Below are 27,443 nucleotides of genomic sequence, written 5' to 3'. Positions count from 1 at the left end.
ATTAAGCAGAGTTACATGCTGCTACTTTAACACAGGCAACACTAAAAGATAAAGTTCAAAACAATGACAGCCCAAAATGGGCTACCCTGGCAAATGCATTTCTGGAATGAAATGCAGTGGTGTAGCAAGGGTTGACAGTGCCCGGGGCTGCATGGAGTGAGAGGGAGTGAAATGGAAGGAGTACGCATGCACATTCAACTGCCTAAAAGTGTCCGTGTCACCCAGGAGATTGCAGTCGCAGAGATTAAAGAAGAAGAAGAGTTGTTCGATTCTTTGGAGAGGTCACTTCCTGGTTCGCACTGATAACATGTTTTCAACGGAGCCCAGCCAACGGGAGCACACAGCTGTATTGAAGCAGCACCCAGTGTTACAATTTTGTGCCCCTAACAATTTTGCGACCGGGGCAACTACCCCTGTGCCCCCCCCATGAGATGTGACCACTATTGTGTCAGTACAGTGTGTCTGGCCACATTCCCATCAGATATTTAAAGCCCTATGATATGACTTTAAACCATCATGGCTTCTCCCAAAGGATTCTGGGAGCTGTATCTCGTTAAGGATGCTGCAAGTTCTTAGGAGGCCCCTATTCCCCTTCACAGATTTCCAGAATTCCCTGTGAAGAGGGATTTTGACTGTTAAAACCATGCAGGGAAATGCAGCTCAGGAAGGGAGCTGTTGCTGTAGAGCACAGCACGCTAACAGACAAATGCTGGATTGAAAGCTAATGCTTAAACGAAGAAGGATGCAATGACATTTACTGAAACCACATCTCGTTTAGTTGATGTTTTGGAAATCGTTCCAAGTATATGCTAATAATTGCAGAGACTCTTGACAGTGTATCGTGGTTGCTCTTTAAAATGTGAACAGGAAAGGTCACACTCTAATTTAAAGAGCGACTGTTCGGACATCTGTACGCACTGATTCACGCTAATGGGGAACATCTGATAAGTTGTTCAAGGGACTGCTAGCTTTTTGCTTAACAAATAACATTAGAAAGCGCATGTACCGGCACTGTAGCACACGCCTTTGTACTTCACAATGTTGTCATGTTGCAGAGATTTAAGAATTTCGATTTCTCTTTCGAAGTCTCGCAGGTGTTCCTCCGTGCTGTGCTGCAGCTTTTTAACAGCCACCACTTCCCCTGTGTTGTCCTGCAGCGGGTCATACCGGCACATCTCCACACTGCCAAAATTCCCCTGCAAGGAATATGAATAGAAACATTTATAAATATCAAGCCCGGGGGGGGGGGGAGGGCGGGGCAGGGGAGGAACCCTGCACTATTGTTTTGACAGCTGATATATTTATTTTTAGGACCCACCCAACTCATCCTATGGTTGTAACCTGCCCTGGGACTTGATGGGCGACAAAATCCTAGAAATAATTGAAAGAAAATACGAGGGGTTGTTTCCCCAGTGCCACACAGCACAATGCATGCCTGCATAATCTAGCTGGTGACACAGCCAGGAATAGGATCGCACTAATGACTCAATAAATGTCCTGTTTCCGCCACCAACTTGGGACTTTCGTAACACTCCAAGTCTAAGATTAATAAGAGTGCACGAAAACATAGTTCTTAAATATTTAAGAACAATGTAAAATTTTATTGTACAAATATTTCCATATTAGCAGAAATATTTGTAAAGAAAATGATTAGAGGAATATATACAAAGCAGAAAAGAAATGATATTATACAGTACAAATCTGTGTTAAAAAAGAATTATATTACAGTATAATGAGAAGGATGAGGAGGATTGTGTCGATGAACACTTTTATTGTGTAAATAATGTTGTCTTGTCTTTTGTTTTTTTTATTTCGTATCTTTATTGTTATTCCTTCCCCTTTCTTTTCCTCTTTTTTATTCCTTTATAAATTTTCTATTTTCTACCTAATTTTCTTTTTCTTCATATGTAAAGAGATGGCATATAATGTTTGTATAGATATGTAAATTTTTAATCAATAAAGAATAATATTTTTAAAAGAGTGAACAAAAACAGTTGAACAACAACAACAACATCTCCTGAAGATGAAGGAGGACAAGAAAACTTCACCCATATGACTTCTGGGGCAGCCTGCATATATATTTAAATAAAGGGAAGCAGAATTGCACATTTAAGAAGAGGGACAGGAAAGGAACAGGCACTGCTAAGACCTAAAAGAATCCGAAAGCTGCATGAGCCAAAGGAAAAATATTCCTGCGCTTGGGTTATGTTTTGACCGCTCAGGGCTGTGAAGTAAACAGATCTGAAGATGTGATGTACAAGCAACAACACACACCAAAATGGCTCAGGGATAAGGGAGGCAGGTTGAACACAAAGGAAGCCCCTACATTCGCTGCTCTCTTCACACCCAGTGATTTACTGCAAAGGGAGAAAGGTGACAAAGGGGGAAGCAGCAAAAGGTGGGGGAAATAGGAAGGGGTTCAAGGGAGAAAACCTGAAGGTAAACCAAAAAAAGAGCTGGTTTAAAGTTAAGAAGAAAGATTAAAATAAGCACTCCTTTGTCCCTAAAGGAGATATGGTGTGCACAACAGAGGCTGCCACCATATCTTGCCATTCTTCGTCCTAAAGAAGAATGCAAGCCTTCTGATAAAAGGGAGGCAAATATCTTGGGATGGAGGTAGCAGTTCCATACTGCTGTTAGGACTCAGCTACATTAGTAAAAAAACAGTGTTTTGAATGTGTTATAAACATGCAACACTAGATGGTGCCAGAGAGCAGGAAATTTTTATATGCGATTTTCTGTAGGGTTCTTTTTCTTTTGTTATAACAATCTAATTTCTGACTTATTTAGAGCGTCCCCCAACCCCCGTGTGTAGATCCATCCTTAGAAGAGGAACAGAGTAGGATATTTCTGAACTATCGCCCTCCCCCCAAAAGCTGCACAGATAGGGAGCAGAACAAAAAAAACAGTTGCTCTTTCAAAAAGCTGAAACCACTCCAAAAAAAATACATATTAAAGGGCAGTCTCTGCTTCTGTTAAAATAGGTAAAGGGTAAAGGGAGCCCTGACCATTAGGTCCAGTCGTGACCGACTCTGGGGTTGTGGCGCTCATCTCACTTTATTGGCCGAGGGAACCGGCGTACAGCTTCCGGGTCATGTGGCCAGCATGACTAAGCCGTATCTGGTGGACCAGAGCAGCGCACAGAAATGCCGTTTACCTTCCTGCCAGAGCGGTACCTATTTATCTACTTGCACTTCATGCTTTCGAACTTCTAGGTTGGCAGGAGCAGGGACCGAGCAACGGGAGCTCACCCCGTTGCGGGGATTCGAACCGCCGACCTTCTGATCGGCAAGTCCTAGGCTCTGTGGTTTAACCCACAGTGCCACCCACGTCCCTCTGTTAAAATAAGCACTTCCAAAAATACTATGCAGAGTATGCGAATTATTTCAAATTAGCCATGGTTTTCTACTCTATATCTTATTTGTTTCTAACGGTATCGCATATCCTTGCAATAAGACACCCCATCTTCTTACCTTGCCAAGTTGTTGCAAAAATTTCAGGTGCCGCTCTTCAAAATAAGTCGGGTCCCTGGCTTCGAAAGCGCCGGAAAACCCAAGAGCTCCAATTCTCATATTTGGTAACATATCACTTTCTTTCAATAGTTCATAATCTTGAAGAAAACACACACACACAAAAGAAAATATTATGTTCAGCTAGGCTCCCCTACAGCATCTGAACAGAAACAGATCATCATCAGCAGACAAATTAACTTGTGCAGCCCTAGAAAATATAAACATGCTATCTTAATTTTCAATCATAAAATACTGTCCTGCGTGGGAAGATAATAGTAAAGGTAAAGGTACCCCTGACCGGACGACTCTGGGGTTGCACACTCATTTTGCTCTATAGGCCGAGGGAGCTGGCGTTTGTCCGCAGACAGCTTCTGGGTCATGTGGCCAGCATGACTAAGCCACTTCTGGTAAAACCAGAGCAGCGCATGGAAACGCCGTTTACTTTCCTGCCGGAGTGGTACCTATTTATCTACTTGCACTTTGATGTGCTTTCGAACTGCTAGGTTGGCAGGAGCTGGGACCAAGCAGCAGGAGCTCACCCCGTTACGGGGATTCAAACCGCTGACCTTCTGATCAGCAAGCCCAAGAGACTCAGTGGTTTAGACCACAGCGCCTCCCGCATCCCATGGGAAGATAATAGAAGCAGCCTAATCCCTAGTGCATTTCAAAACTTCCCACACATGGTTCATTTGCTCATTAACTCTACAAGCGCAAACGAATTTTGATACAAGAAGAAAAGTTATGTGTGCAACTCAAATATATCTGCAGACAGACATGTTCTATAGCAGTGGTGTGGAATCTCCTGCCTACAGGTCTAATTAACCCCACTAAGCCAGAAACTGGCCCATCCAATATTTGGTCAACCATGCTCACCTTTCCCAAGCCTCTGATGTCATACAACATCAGAGGTGGGGATGTTCAAGCTGAAAAAAATCAAATTTGTGTAATGTGCAAAATGGCCCTGCTTGGTTTAACACAACTTTTAATTATTATTTTTTTAAGTACTATGGATCTACAGCCTTGCATTTTCCCTTCCCCAACACACACAAGTTTAAAATATTGGGTTAAATTGGATAATATTTATTAATAGGCTTCACTTGCTGTACGGCAAGATTAAGAGAGATTTATCCATGAAGTAAAGTGTTTCAGATAAATAATACATTACAACTCTATAAAGTGAGCCCAGTGTTCATATTCCCATACTGCAGATGGGCGCTGAAGCTACAAAAGCAGTGACTTGCTTGACAGGGCTCGTGACAGATTAAGGAGCTGAAGCAGGGATTTCTCGATCCATTGTTCTGCCCGGACACTGAGGTCCAGCTCCAAGGTCCTTCTGGTGGATCCCTCACTGCAAGAAGTGAGGTTACAGGGAACCAGGCAGAGGGCCTTCTTGGTGGTGGCGTCCGCCCTGTGGAATGCGCTCCCACCAGATGCCAAGGAAATAAACAACTGTCTGACTTTTAGAAGACATTTGAAGGCGACCCTGTTTAGGGAAGTTTTTAATGTTTGATGTTTTATCGTGTTTTTAATATTCTGTTGGGAACTGCCCAGAGTGGACGGGGTATGTATGTATGTATGTATGTATGTATGTATAAATAAATATTATTACTGTATTATTATTAATTATTATTATCATCATCATCATCATCATCATCATCATTTCTCGATCCATAGCTCAGGCTCTTAGCCACTAGGCCACACGAGGTCTTATGAACACATTCAGAACAACATCTTTCTCCCCTGCAACAGTTTGCCTATGCCAGTGATGGCCAAACTTGGCCCTCCAGCTGTTTTGGGACTACAACTCCCATCATCCCTAGCTAACCAGTGGTCAGGGATGATGGGAACTGTAGTCCCAAAACAGCTGGAGGGCCAAGTTTGGCCATCACCGGCCTATGCAGTAGATTCTACTCTAACTGCAGATCAGAAAACATATTGTGCCTCCCACCAAAATTTAGTTACCTCTTCTCCATTAACATACCTGGAGCGAACAAACTGTTAAGGTCACGTATAACCGCTCTAAAAGAGGGTCTGAAGTCTGGCTCATAATCCATGCAGTTGTTTATAAGGTTTGCTAGTTCTGTCCAATTAGGAGCAGGAAGTTGATGCCTATCCTCATAAAACTGTAATTTCTAGAATTCAAGAAATGACGGTGATTTAGGACAATTCTGAGTAGCTTTTTTGGGGGGGAAGAAAAGAGGTACTTTCAACAGCAAAGGAGATTCTTTTACATGTCCAAGCAAACATCAAATACAACACTTCTTTGTCTCCGACACAAACAACTTCGGTTTAAGAGATGGAGAGGTTCCCTCGTACACACAAATCGTGCCCACATGCTGGTTTTCAAACCATACAATAAAATACAGGGTTTCACTATCAGGGGACACGTTGCACCTGCCACATGATGCATAGCCTTTGTGCCACATGACTTTAAATCCCAGCGTGTCTGAATCGCCACCGAGGAAATGTCAGGAAAGTGGGAGCATGACAGATTTCACCATAGAGGCCCCAATCTATTTGGGACAAACTCCACACTTACTCTCTGTTTCCCAGAAGAGAAAGAGGAGCAGGAGGAGATTGCCAAAAACTAATTACAGGCTTTATCCAATCATTGCTTCTGGGGAAAGACTATTGCTTACAATTTCCCCCATAGTTTAAATAACTAGCAGGCTAAGAAGTATTTCCATAGCTGTCAAGCGTCCCTTATTTGGCGGGACAGTCCCTTATCCCAGCACCGTGTCCCGCTGCTGTCCCTTATTGATGGTGTTCCTTAAATTTCCCAGGTTTCAAAGGAAGCAGCTCCTCTCCCTCCCTCCCTGCCTGCTGGCCAGGGAGGAGGGAGGCTCCAACTGCCTTGCTTGGCTGCGTTGCTCACCCAATAAGGAGTCTAAGAATGACTGGGGGGTGGAGCTTGCATGTGTTGTGCTGATCAAATCGGCTTCCCTTCAGCATTGCCTGGGGACTCGCCTTTGCTCAGCGCTTCCCAGCGGAAAGGTGACGGTGGTTTTCCTTGAGGCTTCGTTTGGCTGCTGGCTGGGCTTTCTGCCTTTGGCTCAGAGAGGCTCAGAAGTTGAACATACCTGTGCCCGGAAAATCCCTTATTTTGGCTGCTGATCCCTTATTTTTGAGGCTGCTGGTCTCTTATTTTCAAATCTGTAAGTTGATAGCTATGAATATTTCCTAAACGTTAAACCCGATGAGGGGCATAATCACATGCGGAAGCTGCATCCAAATACTTTAACCGTGGCTTATGCCCATCGCTGCACAGTATGTTCACCAAGACAAAGATGTTCAACTTCACATGGTACTTACCCTTTGAGAATCCAGCAAACTAAGAGGTTTGTCTCCTCCGCTGCAGATTTCCCACAGTGTGGTTCCAAAACTCCACTTGTCCGTTGCCAAACTCAGCTGTTTTGGATTTTCGATACATTCAGGTGGAACCCATGGTATTCTCTCAAGGAGAACTAGGCAATCGTGAAAAAAACAAGGCAATTTGTTACTAGGATGAATCAGAAAGCATTTGATTTATTTACTTTTTTTGGTAGGATGTTTTAATTGCTGCTCAACTGTATTAGGTAATCTCTGAGGACCTCTGGTGCAAATGTGGTCTATAAATATCTTTAGGGCTCGTAAATGACAACAAACAAGCAAACAAATTTGAAGCTCCATGTCTGCGGCCTTTAAGAAATATTTTAGAAATTCTCACATGTAGACTTAAGCATAAGAGGAATGAGCTAAAGCGTGTAAACACAGAGAGAGGTTTTGATTCTCTTGGTTCCTTCAGATAAAAATCCTAATCCCAAGGAATTCAATTTGTAAGGAAATAAAGAAAGGGTATCTCACGTTACTCTTCAGGCGAGGCAAAAATGCTTTAAATCCAACAAATGGATCAGGGGCAGTTTGTTTGGTGTCTACCAGGTGGACTCACCCTGCTGGCTGGGTCTACTGGGAGCTGGAGCTCAGCATCATATAAAATACACTGCACTGGCTACTCCTGAACCAGATTTACCTTTTTCAGAGTGTTGAAGGGGGATTCTCAGTGGGTGAAAGACTAACATTGGCTACAACTCTTTTAAGAACTGAAACTGATGGGTCTATTCTGCTGGGTTTTCCGTTTCCAGCAGTATTTTCATACCAGTTTCAATGGAATATGCATTGCTCATTTTGCACAATAGGCACGCTCGCTGGCATGGAAATAGTTTTAAGTAGCAAAATGATGCCGGCAACAGAAAAAAACAAAAGCACACCCCATGCTTGTGGGAGGTTCATGGCTTCCCAAACAAGAACAGCAGTACTCAACAAAATGAATTTTAAGTGCAATGAGAGGAGGAGATAATCACTCAATGACATTTTCAAGGTAGCAGGTGAACTGCTGAAACAGATGAGTCAGAGACTTACTGTCTTTTGGCAAAACTGTAATGCTGATACCAGGATCGCTGAGCTTGATAAAAGGAAGGTTCCCGGATTTTCTATCTTCTTCTCTGATAAGCAAGATGTTTTTTGCACATACGTTCCCATGAACAAGGTTTTTATCTTCCTGATAAAGGCAAACAAGCATTGCTTATTTTTCCTCCTGGGCACAGATCAACCGCCAACTTCCTAACTGCATTTCAAGCTGACACATTTTTACATAAGCAAACACTTCGAGAAATGGACATAAGAAGGAACTGAGACACAGCTTTAAATGGCTAATTTACACAGTACAGTGCCTGGCTTGAATTTAGTGGCAGGCTACCCAGGCAATCCAATCAAGTAACCTGCCAGACAGGAGATAAACAAGGACAGGAGAAAAACAATATTCAAATTTCTGTTTTAGACTGCCTTTTCTGTGATGTAGGTGTGATGTATTTGAGGGGTGGTCTTAGGTTACACCCCTTCTGTGATGTATGTATGATGTTTCTGGGGGTGGTCTTGATCTACAGGGTGGCAATTTCAAAAGTCTTTATAAGGCCTTGCACACCATTTTTCTGGGTCCCTCCTCTCTCCTGCAGGTGAGGGGAGCACTCTGTTGCAACAGATCAATAAAGGCCAAGCCTACAGGCTGCTGTTTTGCTCCAAGTTATCCTGGTTGGTGTCTTTGTTTTTTGTCCAAGGGAGCCCTCGGATTTTTCCGTTAACACCCCCCACAGATAAAGCAAAAGTTTCCTGCATTTGTTTAACAGCACAACTCAGATCATAGTCTTATCACACGTAAGACACCAGATTTTTAAAGGAGTGAGCGTGAAAACAAGACGTGTGTGCAAGCTGTCTGGATCCTACAAAGAGAAACACCAATGAATATGTCTAAAAAATCTTCACCAATATCCACTAGGGGTAGGGGGAGCGAATCCCTGACCTTCGGCATTTTGCTAGGGGGAAATATAAAATACTTACGAAAAAATGCATTGCCATTGCCAGCTGCTTTGCAACTTCCAGCTTCCACAAGATGTTTATAGAATTTTTATTCTTCTTCAAATAAGTATCCAATGACCCAAATTTCACATATTCCTGTACCAGAATATCTAATTTGAAACACAGATACAGATAATAATAATAATAATAAACGGAATTTTAAGCCAGCCTTGCTTTCTAGCCACAATTCCTTCCAGCCACATTTGAAAACATCTGTTTCATCCCTGCAGACTGGTGCGTGCTGCAAATTATGGAACTGAGACTCTTTGTTTCCTCAGCAAAATTAATGCTAAGCCATTCTTGGGACTCAGAGATTGTAGAAATGTTTTCTAGTTTACACCCCAATCACAAATCATTTAAACGTCAACACAACTTTGTTGAGATATACAGAGAATGCAACCACGAAATAGCAACACCATGAAGTGAAAGGTAAGATTCTGATGTAAAACTTTTAATTACATACTGTCAATGTATTAAATGCGTACTAGCTATAGTTTCTATCATTTCTTTTCAACAACTGTTTGGTTTATTAAGTTTTGGGTTGTTGTTTTTTTAATGGAAAGATCTATACAGTGGTACCTTGTTTTGAGTCTGGGATACATTTCGGAGCCCTGGATGCTCGACGAAAGGGATGCTCGACAGGGCAACACTCTGCGCACGTGCGCAGGGCAGTTTACGCTTCTGTGCATGCGCGAGCAGCAAACCCAGAAGTAACCCATTCTGGTACTTCCGGGTTTGCTGTGGATGTTCTCTGAAACGGATGCTAGACAAGGCGGACCTTTGTGGAGGTATTACTGTACCAGACATGTTCAACCAGTCGACCGCGATGTACAGTTAGACCGATGGGGTGCTCCAGGTAGATCGCCGGGGTGGTCCTGATTGATTGCGGGGGGCGGAAATTAACTGGGCAATGAATGTCGCTGCCCCCTGCCCCTGGCGCAAGGTGCCATCGCTGTGAAAGCTTGTCTTCCCTGTGGCGCGGCAGATTAAGTGGCATGACAGATTAAGTTAGAGAACCAAGGTACCACTGTACAGCCTGGAACAAACTGATTACATCAACCTAGGGCATTTGTATCTCTCATTGTTTCGCACCGACACTTGTCGTTCCTTGCCAGACAACATGTACCTGATAAGAAGGCAAATGTGTTCGGAAATAGCTATTTGCCTACAGGAAGGTAATAACAGAACTCCAATTAGGGCACACAAAACGGTTAATTGGCTTTACTCACTTTCTTCTCCGTAGACACAAACTCCATAATTTAATACCAAGTGCTTGTAGGATAGTTGGCTCATCATGCTTGCTGCTTCGAAAAAAGACTGCAAGAGATAGGGAACAATAATCAGCAGAGCGAACCCTAATGGGAACTATTCGGAATAAAACTTAATTAAAAACCGCCTGCACTTTCACATAACTTCAGCTCCCCACCTTCCGCAACGATACGGTGTAATTAATATGGTGCCGTTATTCTCTGCAGGCCTGTTTTTAATAATTGTTTCTCACAACGCCTAACTGCTTTAATAGTGAATCATGTCAATTTACTGGCAGTAGGAAAAGCCCCCACGAGGATACAAGGACTCTTACATCTGCCCACAGCGGGGGGTGATGATGGCGCTAGTTTTCAATGCATGTAACAATGCATGACAGCTCCAACCGAGGAGTAACTGGCAAGCATTTAATTTTCAAAAGGCTAAACTCGGGGAACTTCTATCGGCTATGTCATTCAATCAGATTGAGCAGGCTTGACCTCACATTACACAGAGACACTGTGAAAATGTCCATGTTTACCTCATGAACATCTGATTGTGTGAAACAGCAATCATCCCAGACAGGGCCGGATTTCGGTTTGATGAGGCCCTAAGCTACTGCAGGTAATGGGGTCCTTTATATGTCCAGCTGTCCTTTGTCAACAACAAACTGTCACTATTTTTTGTGTTGAATACAGTGGTACCTCGGGTTACATACACTTCAGGTTACATACGCTTCAGGTTACAAACTTCGCTAACCCAGAAATAGTGCTTCAGGTTAAGAACTTTGCTTCAGGATGAGAACAATAAATCGTGCTCCAGCAGCAGGAGGAGGCCCGATTAGCTAAAGCGGTGCTTCAGGTCAAGAACAGTTTCAGGTTAAGTACGGACCTCCGGAACGAATTAAGTACTTAACCTGAGGTATCACTGTACTCTTGTCTGTGGGCAGGGAGAGTAAGTATAGTCATACTGCCTGGTCAGACTGTGGATAAAAGGATCTGGGCACTGTGTAAAGGACGGCCAAATGCACCCCCCCAAAAAAAACCCCACTCAGACTTTCTCTAGGGCAGCGGTTCTCAACCTGTGGGTCCCCGGATGTTGTTGGACTACAACTCCCATCATCCCTGAGCTCTGGCCTTGTAGGTAGGGGTGATTGGAGTTGTAGTTCAACAACATCTGGGGACCCACAGGTTGAGAAAGGCTGCTCTAGGGAACATAGATGTTCTGCAAGGTGTTTTCATGCCGTACACCGCCCTGGGATCTTCTGGTAAAGGGCTGTATATAAATTGAATTCATCACCATCATCTTAAAAATTAAAGCTGAGATCCCATATTTGCTGAACTCTGCATTCCTGCTCTGCTGAACTAGCCCTGCATATGAACTATTAAGCATATTACCCAAAGAGTATGAATACAAACCTCAGAATAATTCCTGTGCACTTTATCCAGGACTTTGAGCAGCACTTCAGTCTGATACAACTTGCCATAGTCGCCCACTTCTTTCCTCACACCTTTGAAAATTTTAGTGAAGGTGCCCTGGCCAAGGCTTTCGTTCTAAAAAACCCCCAAATAAATAAGGGAGGGGGGAGTCAATCATCTGCAAAATCCCTTCATGCCGATTTTAAGCAAAAGCATACCTAGTTTCAAGACTAATACAGGAGCTGTCTCAGCTGAAAGGAAACAATCATAATGTAAAAACATAACTGAACAGATCAAATGCTTCATTTAATTGCATATTCCGCGAGAGAGGCTTTGAGACCAATCCTTGTGGGTTCACCCGAATGGAAGCACAACTGAGTTCAGAGAAATTATTTCCATTTGACTGCACAAACTTGCTTTGAAGCTATTTACCATTTGCCCTGCAAGCAGCCACCTTGAACGGTGTTGCTGGAATGCAAAAAATGACTTCTCTGAGGGTGAGTGGAGAGACTAGGGTAAGCTAGGGGCTTCTCATTTTCCCTCCTGGGGAGAGAGCCCCAAGTGATCCTACATGAAGTCATGGGGGGGGGGGAGAGTTGCTGTTAGACAAGGGAAATTATGTTATTTGCGAGTTTCTCTAATTACGTTGGCAGCTGGAAATCAACAGCCAGATTTGTGGCTGAATTCCAAATGTCCTTTTAAATCTTTGCTATGGTTTACAACAGGACTGGGAGATATCTTGTTTTCAACATCGTGAAATATCACCAGCCCAAAAATGTGATACACAAATAGATCACAATGTCTGAAATTAAGGATGGAACTATGTAGAAACAATGGCTGGCTTCATGGCTTTTCCCGCATTGTGATTTTTTGCCAGCGCCTGCTCTTGTGATTCGCTGCTGCCCTGCATGAAGCAGGAGAGAGCTGAGCTGGCAGAGTTAACCGGGGCTGCAGGAATTGAGAGAAGCCTTGACTGGCTTCGCGGTTTTCCCTACATTGCGATTTTTGCACAGCGGACACAAAGACACACACCATGATTCGTGTGATATATTGCCAGGTCAAAAACTATGAAACCGGTATCACAATATGGACCTCAGACTGGTTTTGGACAGTATATCGAATATCGATATATCACCCAGTCTCAGTTTACGGCTAAAGAAATAAAATTGTTGCTGCTGCTACTACTACATGGGGTAGTAACTTCCATTTAATTCAAGGGGACTTGAATTTCAGAGGAAAGTGGCCTAGGGTGAAGTTGCCACACAAGCATCTCTCTGATATATGCTGGTTGTCTCTCCCCTTCCTGGCTGATGCATGCACTATTATTGCTGAAGAGGCTTCAGGAGTGCAATACTCTATAAAGTTAAAAGCCACAATACTAAATTGGTTAATTTGCTTGAGAATGGAAGGTAGGTAGGCTGGAAGGGCTACTGAAAAGAAAATATGATGATTAGGACATCACTCAGTTTAAACTCCCACATTTATCTTAATAATAAAAGTATGAACCCACATTAAAAAGAAAAACCACACATGCTGATTTTCAATTAATTTAGCCACACAGCAAATGAATTGCAAGTGAACACTTCCACTTCCAGATGCACTTATCACAATAAATACCTAGTTTTCTGTAAATACAATTTCCCACCAATGTGCACATTATTTCCAGTAACACATACCACTGAGAAACAACTCTGGTGCCTTTCAATTAATGGGACTTAATTCAAAGGACTGCGCTGAGGATCAGAGTATTACACAAACGAGAAGATACGTCTCGTGAACTTACAAAGATCAGGTCCTCATTCCGGATTTTGTGAAAGACCATCTGGTTAACGTTATTATGCCTCTGCAAGGTGGGCGATGAGGGCAAGTCAGAAATTCCATTGCTCCTGAAGACAAGGAGGTTGGACTTATCTGTAAGGAGAAGGTTAACAGAGTCCTGGTTCACAACCAGACAGACTTAATTTCATTTTATTTATTATATTTATATTCCACCTCATCCTCCTGGGAGCTCATGGTTTTCTCCTCCCCATTTCTGACCTCACAACAACCCGGTGGTGCAGGTTAGGCTGAGAGCCAGTGATTGGCCAAAGGTCACCTGGTGAGCTTCATGGCTGAGTGAGGATTTGAACCCTAGTCTCTCAGACTGAAGTCTTGCTGACTTGCAGCTGAACATGTACATTGTTGCCACTGTAAAATTATATCTTTAGTTTTGAGCTGAAAATATGTAAGAATTCCATCTGCAATGGATCATTAACATTACACACACACACACACACACACACACACACGTTGGTGTTGACCTTTAAAGCCCTAAACGGCCTCGGTCCAGTATACCTGAAGGAGCGTTTCCAACTCCATCGTTCTGCCTGGACACTGAGGTCCAGCACCGAGGGCCTTCTGGCGGTTCCCTCACTGCGAGAAGCCAAGTTACAGGGAACCAGGCAGAGGGCCTTCTCGGTAGTGGCACCCACCCTGTGGAACGCCCTCCCATCAGATGTCAAAGAGAACAACAACTACCAGAGTTTTAGAAGACATCTGAAGGCAGCCCTGTTTAGGGAAGCTTTTAATGTTTAATAGACTATTGTATTTTAATATTTTAATATTCTGTTGGAAGCCGCCCAGAGTGGCTGGGGAAACCCAACCAGATGGGTGGGGTATAAATAATAATAATAATAATAATAATAATAATAATAATAATAATAATTATTATTATTATTATTATTATTATTATTATTATTATTATTATGCGATCAATAAGACCAGGAGGCAAGTGCTAGCTAGTTTACTTGCATCTGCCAAACTGTTGGCAAAGTATTATTTCGTTTCACATTTTTCAACAACGAAAACTTGCCATTTGAAGGGGGAAGAGAAGAATCAGAATTCCTCATTCAGCCATGAAGCTTCCTAAGTCGCCTTGAACCTTTCAATCTAACCTACTTCACGGGGTCGTTGTAAGAATAAAATGGGGAAGGAGAGAAGCCTATCACCCGGAACAGTAGGATAAATACGTCAGAAGAGCTCCACTTTCTCTCTAACAAGATCATTAGCAATTTTAGAATCTCTCTGTGCAAAACTGGGAATAGCGTAGCACTGAAATAAGCTTTGCCTATGCATGCAAACTACATCCATTCTATATCACATTTTACACCCTTGATTTAAAAAGCAGCTTGTCGCGTAGCATTGGGTTCGTGACGGTGGGGAAATGTTGTTGCAGAAACACAAGTCCAAAGCTGACCTAGTAGAATTGCAGAGTTGGAAGGGATCCTGAGGATCTAGTCCAACTCCCTGGCAATGCACAGATCTATGCACGGATCTCAACATGGGGTCCCCCATCCAATCTGAAACCCATAGGGGACTCTGCTTAGCTTGGCCAATGTACCAGCAGTTTTACTGCTGCACCACCAGGGGGATAGAGTACAGGAGACTGCAACCCTATTTCCTCATACCATTCTAGCAGTATTGTTGTTCCACTTCTGGCCACAAAACCGAACTTTTTTTTTTAATTGTTCCCTCCACTGACCCAATCCAAATATTATTAAACAATCCTGCCTCATCTGCATTAGCCATGGTTGCACAGGGCATGGCCAGGTCTCGCCCTGACCTAGCCCACTCTACATGGGGCTGCCCTTGAGACTGACCCAGAAACTCCAGCGGGTGCAGAATGCCATGGCGAGACTCCTTACGGGGTCCTCGCTGCGAGATCACATTCACCCGGTGCTATACCAGCTGCGCTGGCTCCCGGTGGAGGACAGGATCAGGTTTAAGGTGCTGGTTTTAACCTTTAAAGCCCAAAACGGCCTAGGACCCTCGTACCTATGGGACCGCCTCTCCTGGTATATCCCATGGAGGAGCTTAAATAAAAACATCTTGGAGATCCTGGGCCACAGGGAAGTTAGGCTGGCCTCAACCAGAGCCAGGGTTTTTTCGGCCGTGGCCCTGATCTGGTGGAATGCTCTGTCACAAGAGACTAGGGCCCTGCGGGACTTGACATCTTTCCGCAGGTCCTGCAAGACAGAGCTGTTCCACCAGGCCTTCGGCCAAGGCACAGTCTGACCCCCCCTCTCCTTCTGTAATCCTCATAGAACTCTAGCCCAATGGCTGCCATTAATTTGACTCTGAATTGATTTTAGAATAAATTGATTTTAGAATATATTTCATTAATTGATTGTGATTTTATGTTAACTGTTATTTTTACTGTTGTTAGCCGCTCTGAGCCTGGCTTCGGCTGGGGAGGGCAGGATATAAATAAAATTTAATTATTATTATTATTACACCAGAGATGGGGAACATTTGCCCCTCCAGTTGTCCGATTTCTATCAGGCCTAGCCAGAACGGGATGCAGAGTTCTAGTCCCAACAACATCTGCATAGCACAGGTTCCCTGCCCCTAACACCGCTCCAGCTACAAGCAGAATCCTATACTTGGCAAGAGAGCAGCTTCCCACATCTGTAGTTTGTTTTGCACCCTGCTTTCTTTCCCCTTTCCTCAAACCCACGTCAGTCACCGCAGGTCCTTCGTGGCAGAAAAGGCCCTCTGCAGAATGCTACAAAAGGGGATTGAAGGAAGACTGTGGCCGTGCTGAACCACAGCGGAGAGGGATCTCAGTGCTGGCTGCGACTTCTGCATGGTTACGAGAGCCTGAGCTGCACCTGAATTCGGCCTCAGAGCCAGGAGTGGCTCTGAAACACCTAGCCCTCAGCCCTATAAGTATCTGTACTTCTACAGTACCTTAGCTATCAGGCCATTTATTAAAACCAACCAGATTATAGAATAAATGAATGAAATTAATAAATGGCCTAAAAGAAAAGGAAGTGTCTAAGTCAACACTCTCCTACCACCACCACTGTGGGCCACAAATCTTGCTTTTATTACTCATGTCACGTTTTGGAGCTTGAGCGTGTATTGGTTACTGCGTCAAGTAGATTCTATATTGTATATGACGCTGTCCGTCATAGAAATATATAATATACCGAATGCTATCCATAGTCCACATAGATAAAATAGGTTAATCAAGCCACTCTATTAAACTGAGACCCTGCTTTCGAAAAGTCTGACTCCAGTTCTCTGACTTTATTGTTTTCATTGCAGAGTTTTGTGTTTTTCTCATTTCATCCTCCCCGCCCGCCCCCCCCGGTGCAATGTATTCATGTTTTTGCAAGTCACTCTGGGCAGATTTTATTACAGAAAAGCAAGGTCTAAAACCAAAAAACATTAACACCACCACTTAAGGGAGTTGTGAATCATTTACCTTTTGGCTTTGGAGGGCAACATCTGGTAAACTGAAAAATTATACTGTCTGACCGGACAGTTTCTGTCCGATAACAGTTCAAGAGATCCATGAGGTTTGTAAAACTTCTTCTAGTTCCAGTGAGATTATATTCGCCATTCTCATTTTTTGTGATCAAGCAATGCTTATAGTCCGTGGTACTGTCCCGCTGAAGATTAAAAAACGGTAAGAAAGATGTTGTTTTAAAACCGCTCTTTTGTTTATAATATTGAATTTAAATTAGGAATCATACCTTTGTAGACAAAATGGCGCCATCCATGCATGAGAGGGAGGTACCAGCATAGCAGGCTCAGAGAAACCCCCAAAACTTATAGAACAATAATAAAAACTTCAGTGACACATCCAGCGGATTCATGTGGGAGTTTATTCTGCATTCCTGACGTTCACCTAACTATTAATTTCTGCATTATATTTGAGCCTTTACCTGACAAAAAAGCCACTTCCAGAAATATAGCAGATTATAGCACGTTTAGCGCTAATTTCTGTGTTATTTACAAATGTTTTTTTTTTTTCCCTGGAAGCAAACATAACAGAAACAAGTACTAAATTTGAGCTACGTTTCCAGAAGGGGCCTTTACATTGTGTGGAAACTCAAATATAACACGGAATTTAACAGAATCAGAAATCAACAGAATCTGATTATCCTGGAAGATGACATGGTTTGCTGGCACTGTGAACAGAAGCATGTTTTGTTGCAGGTTCCACCTGTATCTGTCAATATTTTAACATCACACACTGCATGTCATTTGATGAACAGCAGAAAACCTGTCCTTTGATGGTTAAAGCAAGGATATAAAACCCCAACCTTATCAGATGCTTTTATCAGACTCTTGAGGCCTTGAAGAGTCTGCTAAGGTTCCCTAATATAGTCTGGCAAATTTGCTCTTTTTTTTTTTTAACTAATTTTTAACTAAAGAAGCTGATCATCTTCCAAGGAATAATTAGAAATTGCATTTTGAATACAGCACTTTCATTTGTAGTTAAAACTAACTATGTTATATTAAGCAACTGCACAGATATAAGCAAATAAATCTTTTTTTTAAGAGAAGCTAGTGAAAGTACGTAGAAAGCCCATACTCATATGAAAATAGCATCAATCTCTTGTTACTTGTAGCACAAATGATGCCTCGTTACCTTCTGATTGTGCCGATATGCTAATATTAATACAGGTTTATTTTTAAGTCACAAATAGAAGATATGACTAAATCTAACAGTTAAATTACCATTACTCGGTGCCTGAATGAACATGTCAGAAGAAAAGGAAAGTTTTATTTCTTCACTTTTTCCTGATCTTTGCAGACTGACATGGGTATGTGCACTGTTCACAAAGCACAGAGATTACTGAGAACTAAAGGTGGCTGAGCTTTTTAAAAATTATTCAAAAGCACAGTGGTTTAACAGGTAACACTTATAATCAAAGTTACTCTGAATCCTCTCTTTCTTGTTCACAGCCAAAGTTAACAGCGTATTCTGCTCCTCTTTACTAACCTGCACTGCAAAGGTAAGAAAGTATTTCCTGAACTCTTTTGGACTGCAACGAAGGACGTAATAGCCCGTCTGATTGCCAGCTTTCTTCAGTTTATTGATTGCGAAGTCCATGCTATTTTGGAAAAACGAGAGGGAGGGAGCACAAGTGTTAAGAGCAAACTTTTAAAAGCTAGCATCCTTTGAGCTATGCAGAACATCTAGAGATTATCATATTTCTATCCCGGGTAAAAGTCTGTGACCATCCACTTACAACTGTCTACATGTTACAACATCTGGGCACTTCTGGCAAACTCCTTTGGCAGAGTGAAAGGGAAACGGACTTACTATGAATTTCTAAAGTGATGCTAGAGAACAGTCTCCCCTCTGAGTACCCCGTTGCTCAGTCCTTGCTCCTGCCAACCTAGCAGTTCGAAAGCACGTCAAAATGCAAGTAGATAAATAGGTACCACTCTGGTGGGAAGGTAAACGGTGTTTCCGTGCACTGCTCTGGTTCGCCAGAAGCGGCTTAGTCATGCTGGCCACATGACCCAGAAGCTGTACGCCGGCTCCCTTGGCCAATAAAGCGAGATGAGCACCGCAACCCCAGAGTCGGCCACGACTGGACCTAATGGTCAGGGGTCCCTTTACCTTTACCCAAGAGCAATCTTCAGATGCTTCCTATAGCTGTATTTCTTCCCAAACCGGGGTGGAGAATAATAATAATAATAATAATAATATAATAATAATAATAATAATAATAATAATAATAATAATAATAATAGAATGGAAAGGACAGAAAGTAGAGCTCAAAAGAGCTCAAAAAAGACAGTCTGCAACTCTTGCCCAACCTGGAGGTGGGGACAATCCTTTGTCTTCCACTAGCAAGGAGGTGTTTTCTATCCCTCTGGTTAACAGGCTGAGAAATCCCTATGACGGACTTTTAACTGAAGCGCACAGAGACACTTAGCTCTTCAGAACCAGGCAATACTACACAACAGCACAAAAACAACCCTCACAGCCGGAAATATTTCTTTTTCCTCAAGCCTAGGGAAAAGTTCACAAGAAGAGAACACTTAGCCCAAAAGCAATTTCCTTTGCTAGCAATGTTCTGTGCTCAATTCCAGATATTGATATCTGAATTGCCTTTTCTTCCTCCACAATTTCAAATTCTATTTCTGCCAGATCCTGCAGTGAACCTATTAAGAAGTTCTCTGTCTATGACCGCATATACCATCACCATGGTTATGGCTGGGAGACCTTAAAACTCACTGTTCTCTATTCACTGCATGACACATTCGGAACTGAACTGAGAATGAAAGAAAAAACATCTTAAAACTTTGCATTAAGTGTTGTGGCTGAATAAACATGAATTCATTACAAAAGGAAACACTGAGAGACCTTCCCACATGTTTTTATCAAGGTTTCAAAGTAATTCCAGGGGGAGAGAGAGATAGGGAAAATATATTATTGTGTATTTAAAAAAACCCAATGGCAGGTACATTTTTTAAAGTGTTCCTGGATGAAGGTGTGTACATCCAACCACTTCCTGCTGTGCCAAAATGAGAAACGAGCCAAATAAAACACGTATCCAGCTGCACATCTGCACATACCTAAAAGATTTGGCATTAATTATCTTTGATGAACTAGGCAATTGCCTCCCAAGCAAAGTGGAGCATCTCTTTTCTTTCAGGATTAAAGGAAAAAAACACCTTTTCAACATCTTATAAAACATGCCACTTACGAAATTGGCCCATGACAGTTGCTCTGAATATTCTCAACGATGGAAGGGGGTGCTACTTCTTTACAGAGGTAATGATGGGCATCTGCGGTTAATCTGTAATATCCATCAATCAATGAGACGAAAGAAAGAGCCTCTCTTAGTGAATGAAATTCAGCTTCCTGCAAAGGCAAGGGAGAAAGATAGTAAGATATTTATTATTTTTCTGGTAGCACTAATTGCATGAATATGCTTCTGATGGTTGATCATTTTGTTGCGTTACCCACAAACGCTGAAATGAATAATCCATTCATCTCCATGACAAGGAATATGAACGGTTTGGTGAATGCATTAAGCCATGGGTAGGTAAACTAAGGCCTGGGGGCCGGATTTGGCCCAATCGCCTTCTAAATTCAGCCCGCAGATGGTCCGGGAATCAGTATGTTTTTACACGAGTAGAATGTGTGCTTTTATTTAAAATGCATCTCTGGGTTATTTGTGGGGCATAGGCATTCGTTCATATATTTTTTTCAAAATATAGTCTGGCCCTCCACAAGCTCTATTGCGCCATGTGTGTGTGCAGAAGCGGAGCTCTAATTACGGACTTTTCAGGGTGCAAACAGCACCCCAGAACAGATCGAGTCCGTAACTAGAGGTAGCACTGTATATCATTAGACTATTGTATTTTAATACTCTGTTGGAAGCTGCCCAGAGTGGCTGGGGAAACCCAGCCAGATGGGCGGGGTATAATTAATAAATTGTTGTTGTTGTTACAGTATTATATTGCCCAGATATTGCCCAGCTCTACAACCTAAGGGGGATTAAAAAAACAAACAAACCACACACATTAGATTTTTAGTAAGGTTTGTCTAACAAAGAATGAAGGGGGGGGGATGTCTTCCACCCATGTTTCAAAATTGTGTAAATGTGCCATCGTGTGGGGAAAGACAGACAACCATGGGTCTCAGGCTAGATAGAACTGAATAGGACTCCACTACCTCCTTATGTGCAGATATTTCAGGAGAATGTTTCTAAGCTGCATGCTCTGCCACAGCCCTTTACCATGGGCAGAAAACAGGGACTGTGCTAAGCAGAGATACCGTGCTCAAATATATGTACGATCTCCATGTGGAATCATTGCCTTCTTTGTGCCGGGAAGGAGAATGGATCGAGCACGTGAGTTTGAGACACACTTCCAATCTCAGCGGATGGAGAAGGAGCATCCAGGCTATGATTTGTTGCACATGTGTGTATTTACATCATTCTTCTGTGGTTAATGACTACGGCTAGGAATCTCAAATGAATGGGAGATATATACTCACTGAAGTTTAATTGTTCCCTGTGGAAAATGCATGAGGAAAGGAAAGGCTTACAGTGTGGCCGCCGCAAAACGGAACAGGAGGGCTGTTGGTTTTAAGAACACACAGATTACTTTTGCTACTGTCAGGGAACTGCCATCGGAGCCAGAGGCGGAGGGAAGGCTCCAGAGGGATGCCGGAGAGGGTCCCAGTAGGGAGAGAGGCAGCCCATCTGCTGGGGAAGGAAATCAGCGTAGCACCAGTGGAGAAGGGGGGCAGAAGGGGGAATCGGGGAGGGGGCTCCAGGACTCCTCGCCGGAGACCAGCGGGGAGAGCACAGGTCCTCCGCTGCCCACACCCTCCCTGCGCAGAAGACTTCCGCGCAGGGAGAGTAGGAGGAGACTAGGCTTCAAAGAACTTCTTTGCTGGAAGAAGTTCAAGAAACGCCCACTGACGGATTCTGCCAGCGATTGAGGCAGCCACGGGAGAGAGGCTGTCCAGACAGAAAGGGTTCACCCAGGTAACCTAGCCAGGAGTGGCGACAACTTACGCACGAGCAACCCCTAGAACTATTACAGCTACATTCTGTGAAAGTCACAGTCTAACTTACTTGCCTAATTGCCTTACACTGCAGATATGCAAACAAGGCAGGGCATCAAAATCCAATTTGTTTAGACAAGTAATGCACAGAAATGTAAGGTAATCAAAAGAGAAAGCCACTCTTACCAAATTCTTGCTGTCTTGCTTGTGAATGGTTACAATTCTATTCTCGCCAGAACCTTCCTGGCTTGCTTGCTTAATACTGACATCGATAATGTCGGGAAAATCGCAATAGGTTTGTATTTCCTGAGAAAATATGTTGCTTTATTAGAAAATGGGTTATTTGTGAGTGTTTTAGTCAGGCTTCTAGCCATCAACTGAAACAGAGCAATTGTAACATTATTCTCAATAGCCTGATTCTGAGGTAGTAAGAAGCATCCTTTCCTGCCGGAAAAAAAAGTTTGAGCCTGGTGTTTGCACATTACTTCTCTACTCCCCTTTCACAATATTTATCAATGGCAGCTAAATTATTGGTTTTTACATCTTTACCACAAGGTGCAAGCCTCTGAATCAGGCAGACCTTCAAGGGAAGAGTTTCCCAAGGGAAAAATCCCTCTTTATGCACTGATGTTCAGAAGAAACTGATGAAAGGCTAACCTTGACAATTGCACAGACTGAAGAGAAACAGAGCAGGATTGGGGTCTTATTTCTAAGAAGGCTACCATCTGTGTGCACAGACAGCATTACTCAAGTTTGCTTATCTCTGTTTAGATAAGAATCACCATACGCTTTAAGTGATGCTGCCACCATTAACAGATGAAATTTAAATTACAGAGAAATTAAAATAGCAATGTTCAAGCAGCAAGATCCAAAACACTCAAGAGAAAATCCCCCCTTTGCTTAACCCAACCTACAGTCTATAAAGTATCTAGAAAGGAAATATTTTATCAATAGAATTAATTGTGTACCACCATGCATTAAAAAAAATAATGAACTGTCAATGTATTATCCTCCTAGAATACCACTGGAGAACAGAAAATGGCAATCTTCACTTCTCAGGCACATCTACTGCTAATCCAAATTATTTCCATGACAGTAAGGGACGTGGGTGGCGCTGTGGGTTAAATCACAGAGCCTAGGACTTGCCTATCAGAAGGTCGGCGGTTCGAATCCCCGCGACGGGGTGAGCTCCCGTTGCTCGGTCCCTGCTCCTGCCAACCTAGCAGTTTGAAAGCACGCCAAAGTGCAAGTAGATAAATAGGTACCACTCCGGCGGGAAGGTAAATGACGTTTCCGTGTGCTGCTCTGGTTCGCCAGAAGCGGCTTAGTCATGCTGGCCACATGACCCGGAAGCTGTACGCTGGCTCCCTCGGCCAGTAAAGCGAGATGAGCACCGCAACCACAGAGTCGGTCACAACTGGACCTAATGGTCATGGGTCCCTTTACCTTTAAGGCTAGTAATCTTAAAAGACTTGGGTGAAATCCCATTCAACGCTAGGCACAAATAAAAACCAATAGGAACTAGAGTCTGCATTGATACTAAGGATTAGGACCCTGCATTGCCCAAGCCACAGAACAGAACTGGATGTGCACTAAAAACCCACAGAACCTTAAAACAGCCTCCCACTCCTCCCTCACCATTTATATTCTGCGTACCTTTTCCTGGAAAGTACTTGCCACAATACTTTCAACTGACTGTACAATGCTAATTTCTACTTGGCCAGTAATAATTCTATTGATGGAACCAAGTAATTCTGGTTCCAGTGGTATTCTCGAAGCTTTCATAGTAAACAAAATACAGAAGTACAGTCATACCTTGGAAGTCAAACGGAATCCGTTCCGGAAGTCCGTTTGACTTCCAAAACATTTGGAAACCAAAGCGCGGCTTCTGATTGGCTGCAGGAAGCTCCTACAGCCAATCGGAAGCCCCGCTGGACATTCGGCTTCCAAAAATAGTTCACAAACCGCAACAGTCACTTCCAGGTTTGCGGCATTTGGGAGCCAAAACGTTCGGGAACTAAGCTGTTCGAAAACCAAGGTATGACTATGTTATACGAGATTACCTGTTCTGCCAGTGTCTCACTTTCCTTATGTTTCCCTCTTGAGCATTGAATTCCACCATTTCCGGATATAACAATGGTTGCAAAACTTTCTTCACCCGAAGGCTCTCTGCCGGGTTCCTTCACTTCAAACACTTCTGAATAAAAGGCAGACTGGAGGGTCTCCAGATTTATGAGATATTTCAGTTTCAAGTTTCTGGCGGTTGCTTTGCACTGGCCAAACTGCTGGATGAATCTGCGGAATCTGTATCTTATCCTCTTTCGTGTCAGAATGTGATAATCCTGGATTTTTTCCCTGATGCATTTTGGCAAAAACATCTTGTAGCTGTGAACACAAAGACAACCAAGTGTGTGGCAAAATATTGATGAGTAGCTCAAAGGGGGCTGGTGGTATTCTTCTACAGAAGGTGCAAGGGCAACTATCAGGTAAGTCCTAAATCCTAAAATCTTTTAACTTATGAGCAAGTGGGACAGAAAACCGGGAGGCGAATTCCACTGGCGATGTCAGGGTTTGCATCCTCAAACTTTCTCTCTGCAACGACCAGAACTAGGAATCACCAGGCTGTATAAAAGAGGAATGTCACATCTGGTGAAATGGAGCATGCCGCAACTTGCTCAGATCTGCAAATGCCTTATCCAACTTCAAACTCTTGCTTTGCTGTGAAGTTGACTGGATCACCTTGGGCCAGGCACTTATCTCTCAGCCTAATCTTAAAATGGGGAGAGCCATGAACTGGAAACAAGTTCTTTGGAAAAAGGGGTAAGGCAACAGGCAATAAAAATAATAATGGTTTGGATCCTAATTTCCATTTCGTGCTTTCCTGCCTCCACCTCCCTTTTTACTCCCCCTTCCCCATTTGCACAGCTATAGAAGATGACGCCACAAAGAGAGTTACCTCATAGAATTGTAGATGCTTAGGGGAGTTTGGTCCTTTTCTTTGGCCATCCTCATCATATCAAGAACAGCCATGCCAAGACATTCTTCTTGTGTTTCATGAGTGACAGGCATCTTCACCCACCCGTGGACAAAGTCTTCCCGCCACTGGAGGCAAAAAACGAAGGCACAGAAATTCTGATGAATTTGGCCTACTGCTCTTTTCATTTATTTTCATTGCAGCTTGAGTTGTCTTCTATTGAATCAACTCGGAACTTAATTTGAACAAAGAAATCAGCTCAGATCTCAAAGGGGAATCAACACCTTGGTGCTGCTCTCAAGGCTGTTGTATTTTTATTTCACAGGATAATTGCATATAATTATTATTATTCCTGGGAAATTATCCATATGTGGATGAAGACATTCATTTCCAGCAGTAAAAACACGGAGAAGAGCCAAATACATCCATACCTGTCAGGGAACTGCCATCGGAGCTAGAGGCGGAGGCAAGGCTCCAAAGCGATGCTGCATTACAATACCCAAATAATACCTTGTCAAAATTTTACCTGAGCAAACAAATAAGACATGACAATGTCATCAAGGACAGGACTCTCTGCACCTCGGGAAACACCGTACCGAAATGCCCGTACATTGCTGTTAGAATACCAGTGTGGGAAATAAAACCTGTTAAGAAGCAAAGACACATTATCAGTGCTTTTGAAGCCAAGACCACCCATGTTAGAAACGTGTTTTTAATGAAATTCAGGCTGCTTAAAGGGCAAGGGCTTTGAATACTTTCACACAAGTTCATATTGCCACTAAATTATTCCAGCTTGAAATGAGCCATCTCCACTGGAGTTGGTATTTAGCCAGCAAATAACCAAACATCAAAACTCATAGCCAATTTACTGGTCAAATACCACCACTCATTCCCCCCGCCGCCTCTTATGTTTCTATCTCAACTTTCTTCCATCATGAAACCCAGAGTGATGTACAACTGCCCACTGAGACACTGACCAGACCCAGAACTACATAGCTTCAGCAAAGCAGTGGCCTTTAGGTAGTAGTGAATGGGGCATTAGGGTCTTCCCTGGCTTCCTTCCAGCCAAGTTGCTCCTGAATACCAGGATGGAGAGTGGGAGAGGCAAGGCAGCAGTGGTGCAAACGCATTGGCAGAGGCAATCTGGTGCTCCTGCTGGCGTGTTTGCACCACACTGAGTTCTCTGCTTCCTCCCTCTCCCTCTTTATTCTGGAATGCCTCAGATATACTATTGTGGTCTGACTCTGAAGGAGGGAGGTCACAAAAGGAGCACAAGTCCCCGGCATTGTCTGCAACTGCCTCTGGGACTAACATGTGTGTGACGCATTCATGCCTTACAACTGCTACTAAATAAATTTGCTAATTTTTAAAGCCTTGTCTTCTAGAATTTGCAAAGTACTATGTAAGATGACGGAGAGGCAAATACAGCTGGTTCTATGAAAGTCTGGATTCCTGGGCACTTGCAGCCTGCGCTACTGCGATGAGTAAAATTTGGACCTGCTCATATGTCATAATCCATGGCTTCCTGTTTGGGGATTCTTGTAGTTCCAACACATTGTCAGAGCAGGGGAGCACAGTAAGTAGGGCTGGTTTTCAACATTGTGATATATCAGCAGCTAAATATCTCAATCTACGGATATATCGTGATGCCTGAAATGTATCTCGGCTGCTTCTTCCTCCCCACCTTAAGCAGCTGAGATACATCACCCAGCCCAACAGTTGAGTGAGCCCCCATACTACTCTCGCTCATGTGAGCCAGGGGGGAGAGAGGAGCTTCTTCAAAGGCGCATGCAGGGGGAAGACAGAGCCCGAGAAGGTGCTCACCTGCCTGCCTCCATCTTTGCCCATTTGGCCGGGCTGCCTCTTTCCTCCCCGTCAGTCACTCCAGGAGTGACCAACCAGGAGGAAGTGGCAGCCCTCCTGCCCGGATGAAACTGGAGGCATAGCTTGCAGGCGAGCATCTTCTCAGGCTCCTGTCTACCTGCCTGCCTATGCCTTTGCTGCCTCAGGGCAATTTGAGCTGGCAATACATTGCGGATGTATCGAGTCTGAAACCGGTATCACGGTTTGAACGTCATATGCCGGTTTCAGACAATTTATCAAAATATATCTCAGCGATATCGCTTTAGCATACCCAGGAATCAAAAGTTTTGTGTCTCTTTTGTAGTAAATGTATACTTTCTTGTGCATTATGCAATCTCCATTTTAGGAAGCATGGCTTAGTTGGGAGAGGAGAAGCTCTTTTGAGACAATTGTCAGGCATGGTTCATAACGCTTCTGAACAAAGCCTGTATCTATGTATTTTATGGACTCTGGCAAGCTTCCCGAAACTCCTACCCTTGACACGATGACATAAAGGAACAGGCGGTTTGGCCTCCCCAGAAACATTATGGCAAAACGGTTTAAAAATCTCCTGTATGTTTGTGATGCAAGACACACTGTGGAACATTGAACCTTAAGATGGGGGCTACTCAATGGGAATTTTTCTAGACTACAGAAGTACACACACTGATCCGCAGATGTTTTACATTCTGGAAATATATGCAAAATGGTTATATGACTAGAGCAATGGGAATGCCTTGGTTGCTAGGACA

At 43.3% G+C, this 27,443-nt stretch overlaps 1 protein-coding gene across 2 annotated transcripts in view; it reads right to left on the bottom strand.

Annotated features, from left to right (window-relative positions):
- JAK2 (Janus kinase 2) overlaps positions 1-27,443 on the bottom strand; it is an 81,040-nt gene that overhangs the window by 11,078 nt on the left and 42,519 nt on the right. For both annotated transcript variants that reach the window (XM_083592920.1, XM_083592921.1), the window contains 16 exons: positions 25,376-25,493; positions 24,832-24,977; positions 23,939-24,260; positions 22,062-22,181; positions 20,062-20,219; positions 18,342-18,453; positions 16,815-17,001; positions 13,350-13,477; positions 11,567-11,701; positions 10,133-10,220; positions 8,886-9,013; positions 7,911-8,049; positions 6,825-6,976; positions 5,494-5,644; positions 3,474-3,610; positions 1,007-1,196 (listed from right to left, as the gene is read on the bottom strand). In XM_083592920.1, coding sequence (XP_083449046.1) covers positions 1,007-1,196; positions 3,474-3,610; positions 5,494-5,644; positions 6,825-6,976; positions 7,911-8,049; positions 8,886-9,013; positions 10,133-10,220; positions 11,567-11,701; positions 13,350-13,477; positions 16,815-17,001; positions 18,342-18,453; positions 20,062-20,219; positions 22,062-22,181; positions 23,939-24,260; positions 24,832-24,977; positions 25,376-25,493 — 2,411 coding nt within the window. The remainder of the gene's footprint in view (positions 1-1,006; positions 1,197-3,473; positions 3,611-5,493; positions 5,645-6,824; positions 6,977-7,910; positions 8,050-8,885; positions 9,014-10,132; positions 10,221-11,566; positions 11,702-13,349; positions 13,478-16,814; positions 17,002-18,341; positions 18,454-20,061; positions 20,220-22,061; positions 22,182-23,938; positions 24,261-24,831; positions 24,978-25,375; positions 25,494-27,443) is intronic.

This window comes from Podarcis filfolensis (genome assembly GCF_964270895.1).
Source record: "Podarcis filfolensis genome assembly, chromosome: 17".
In the NCBI taxonomy this organism is placed as follows: Eukaryota; Metazoa; Chordata; class Lepidosauria; order Squamata; family Lacertidae; genus Podarcis; species Podarcis filfolensis.
This window is presented reverse-complemented; position numbering and strand designations above follow the sequence as displayed.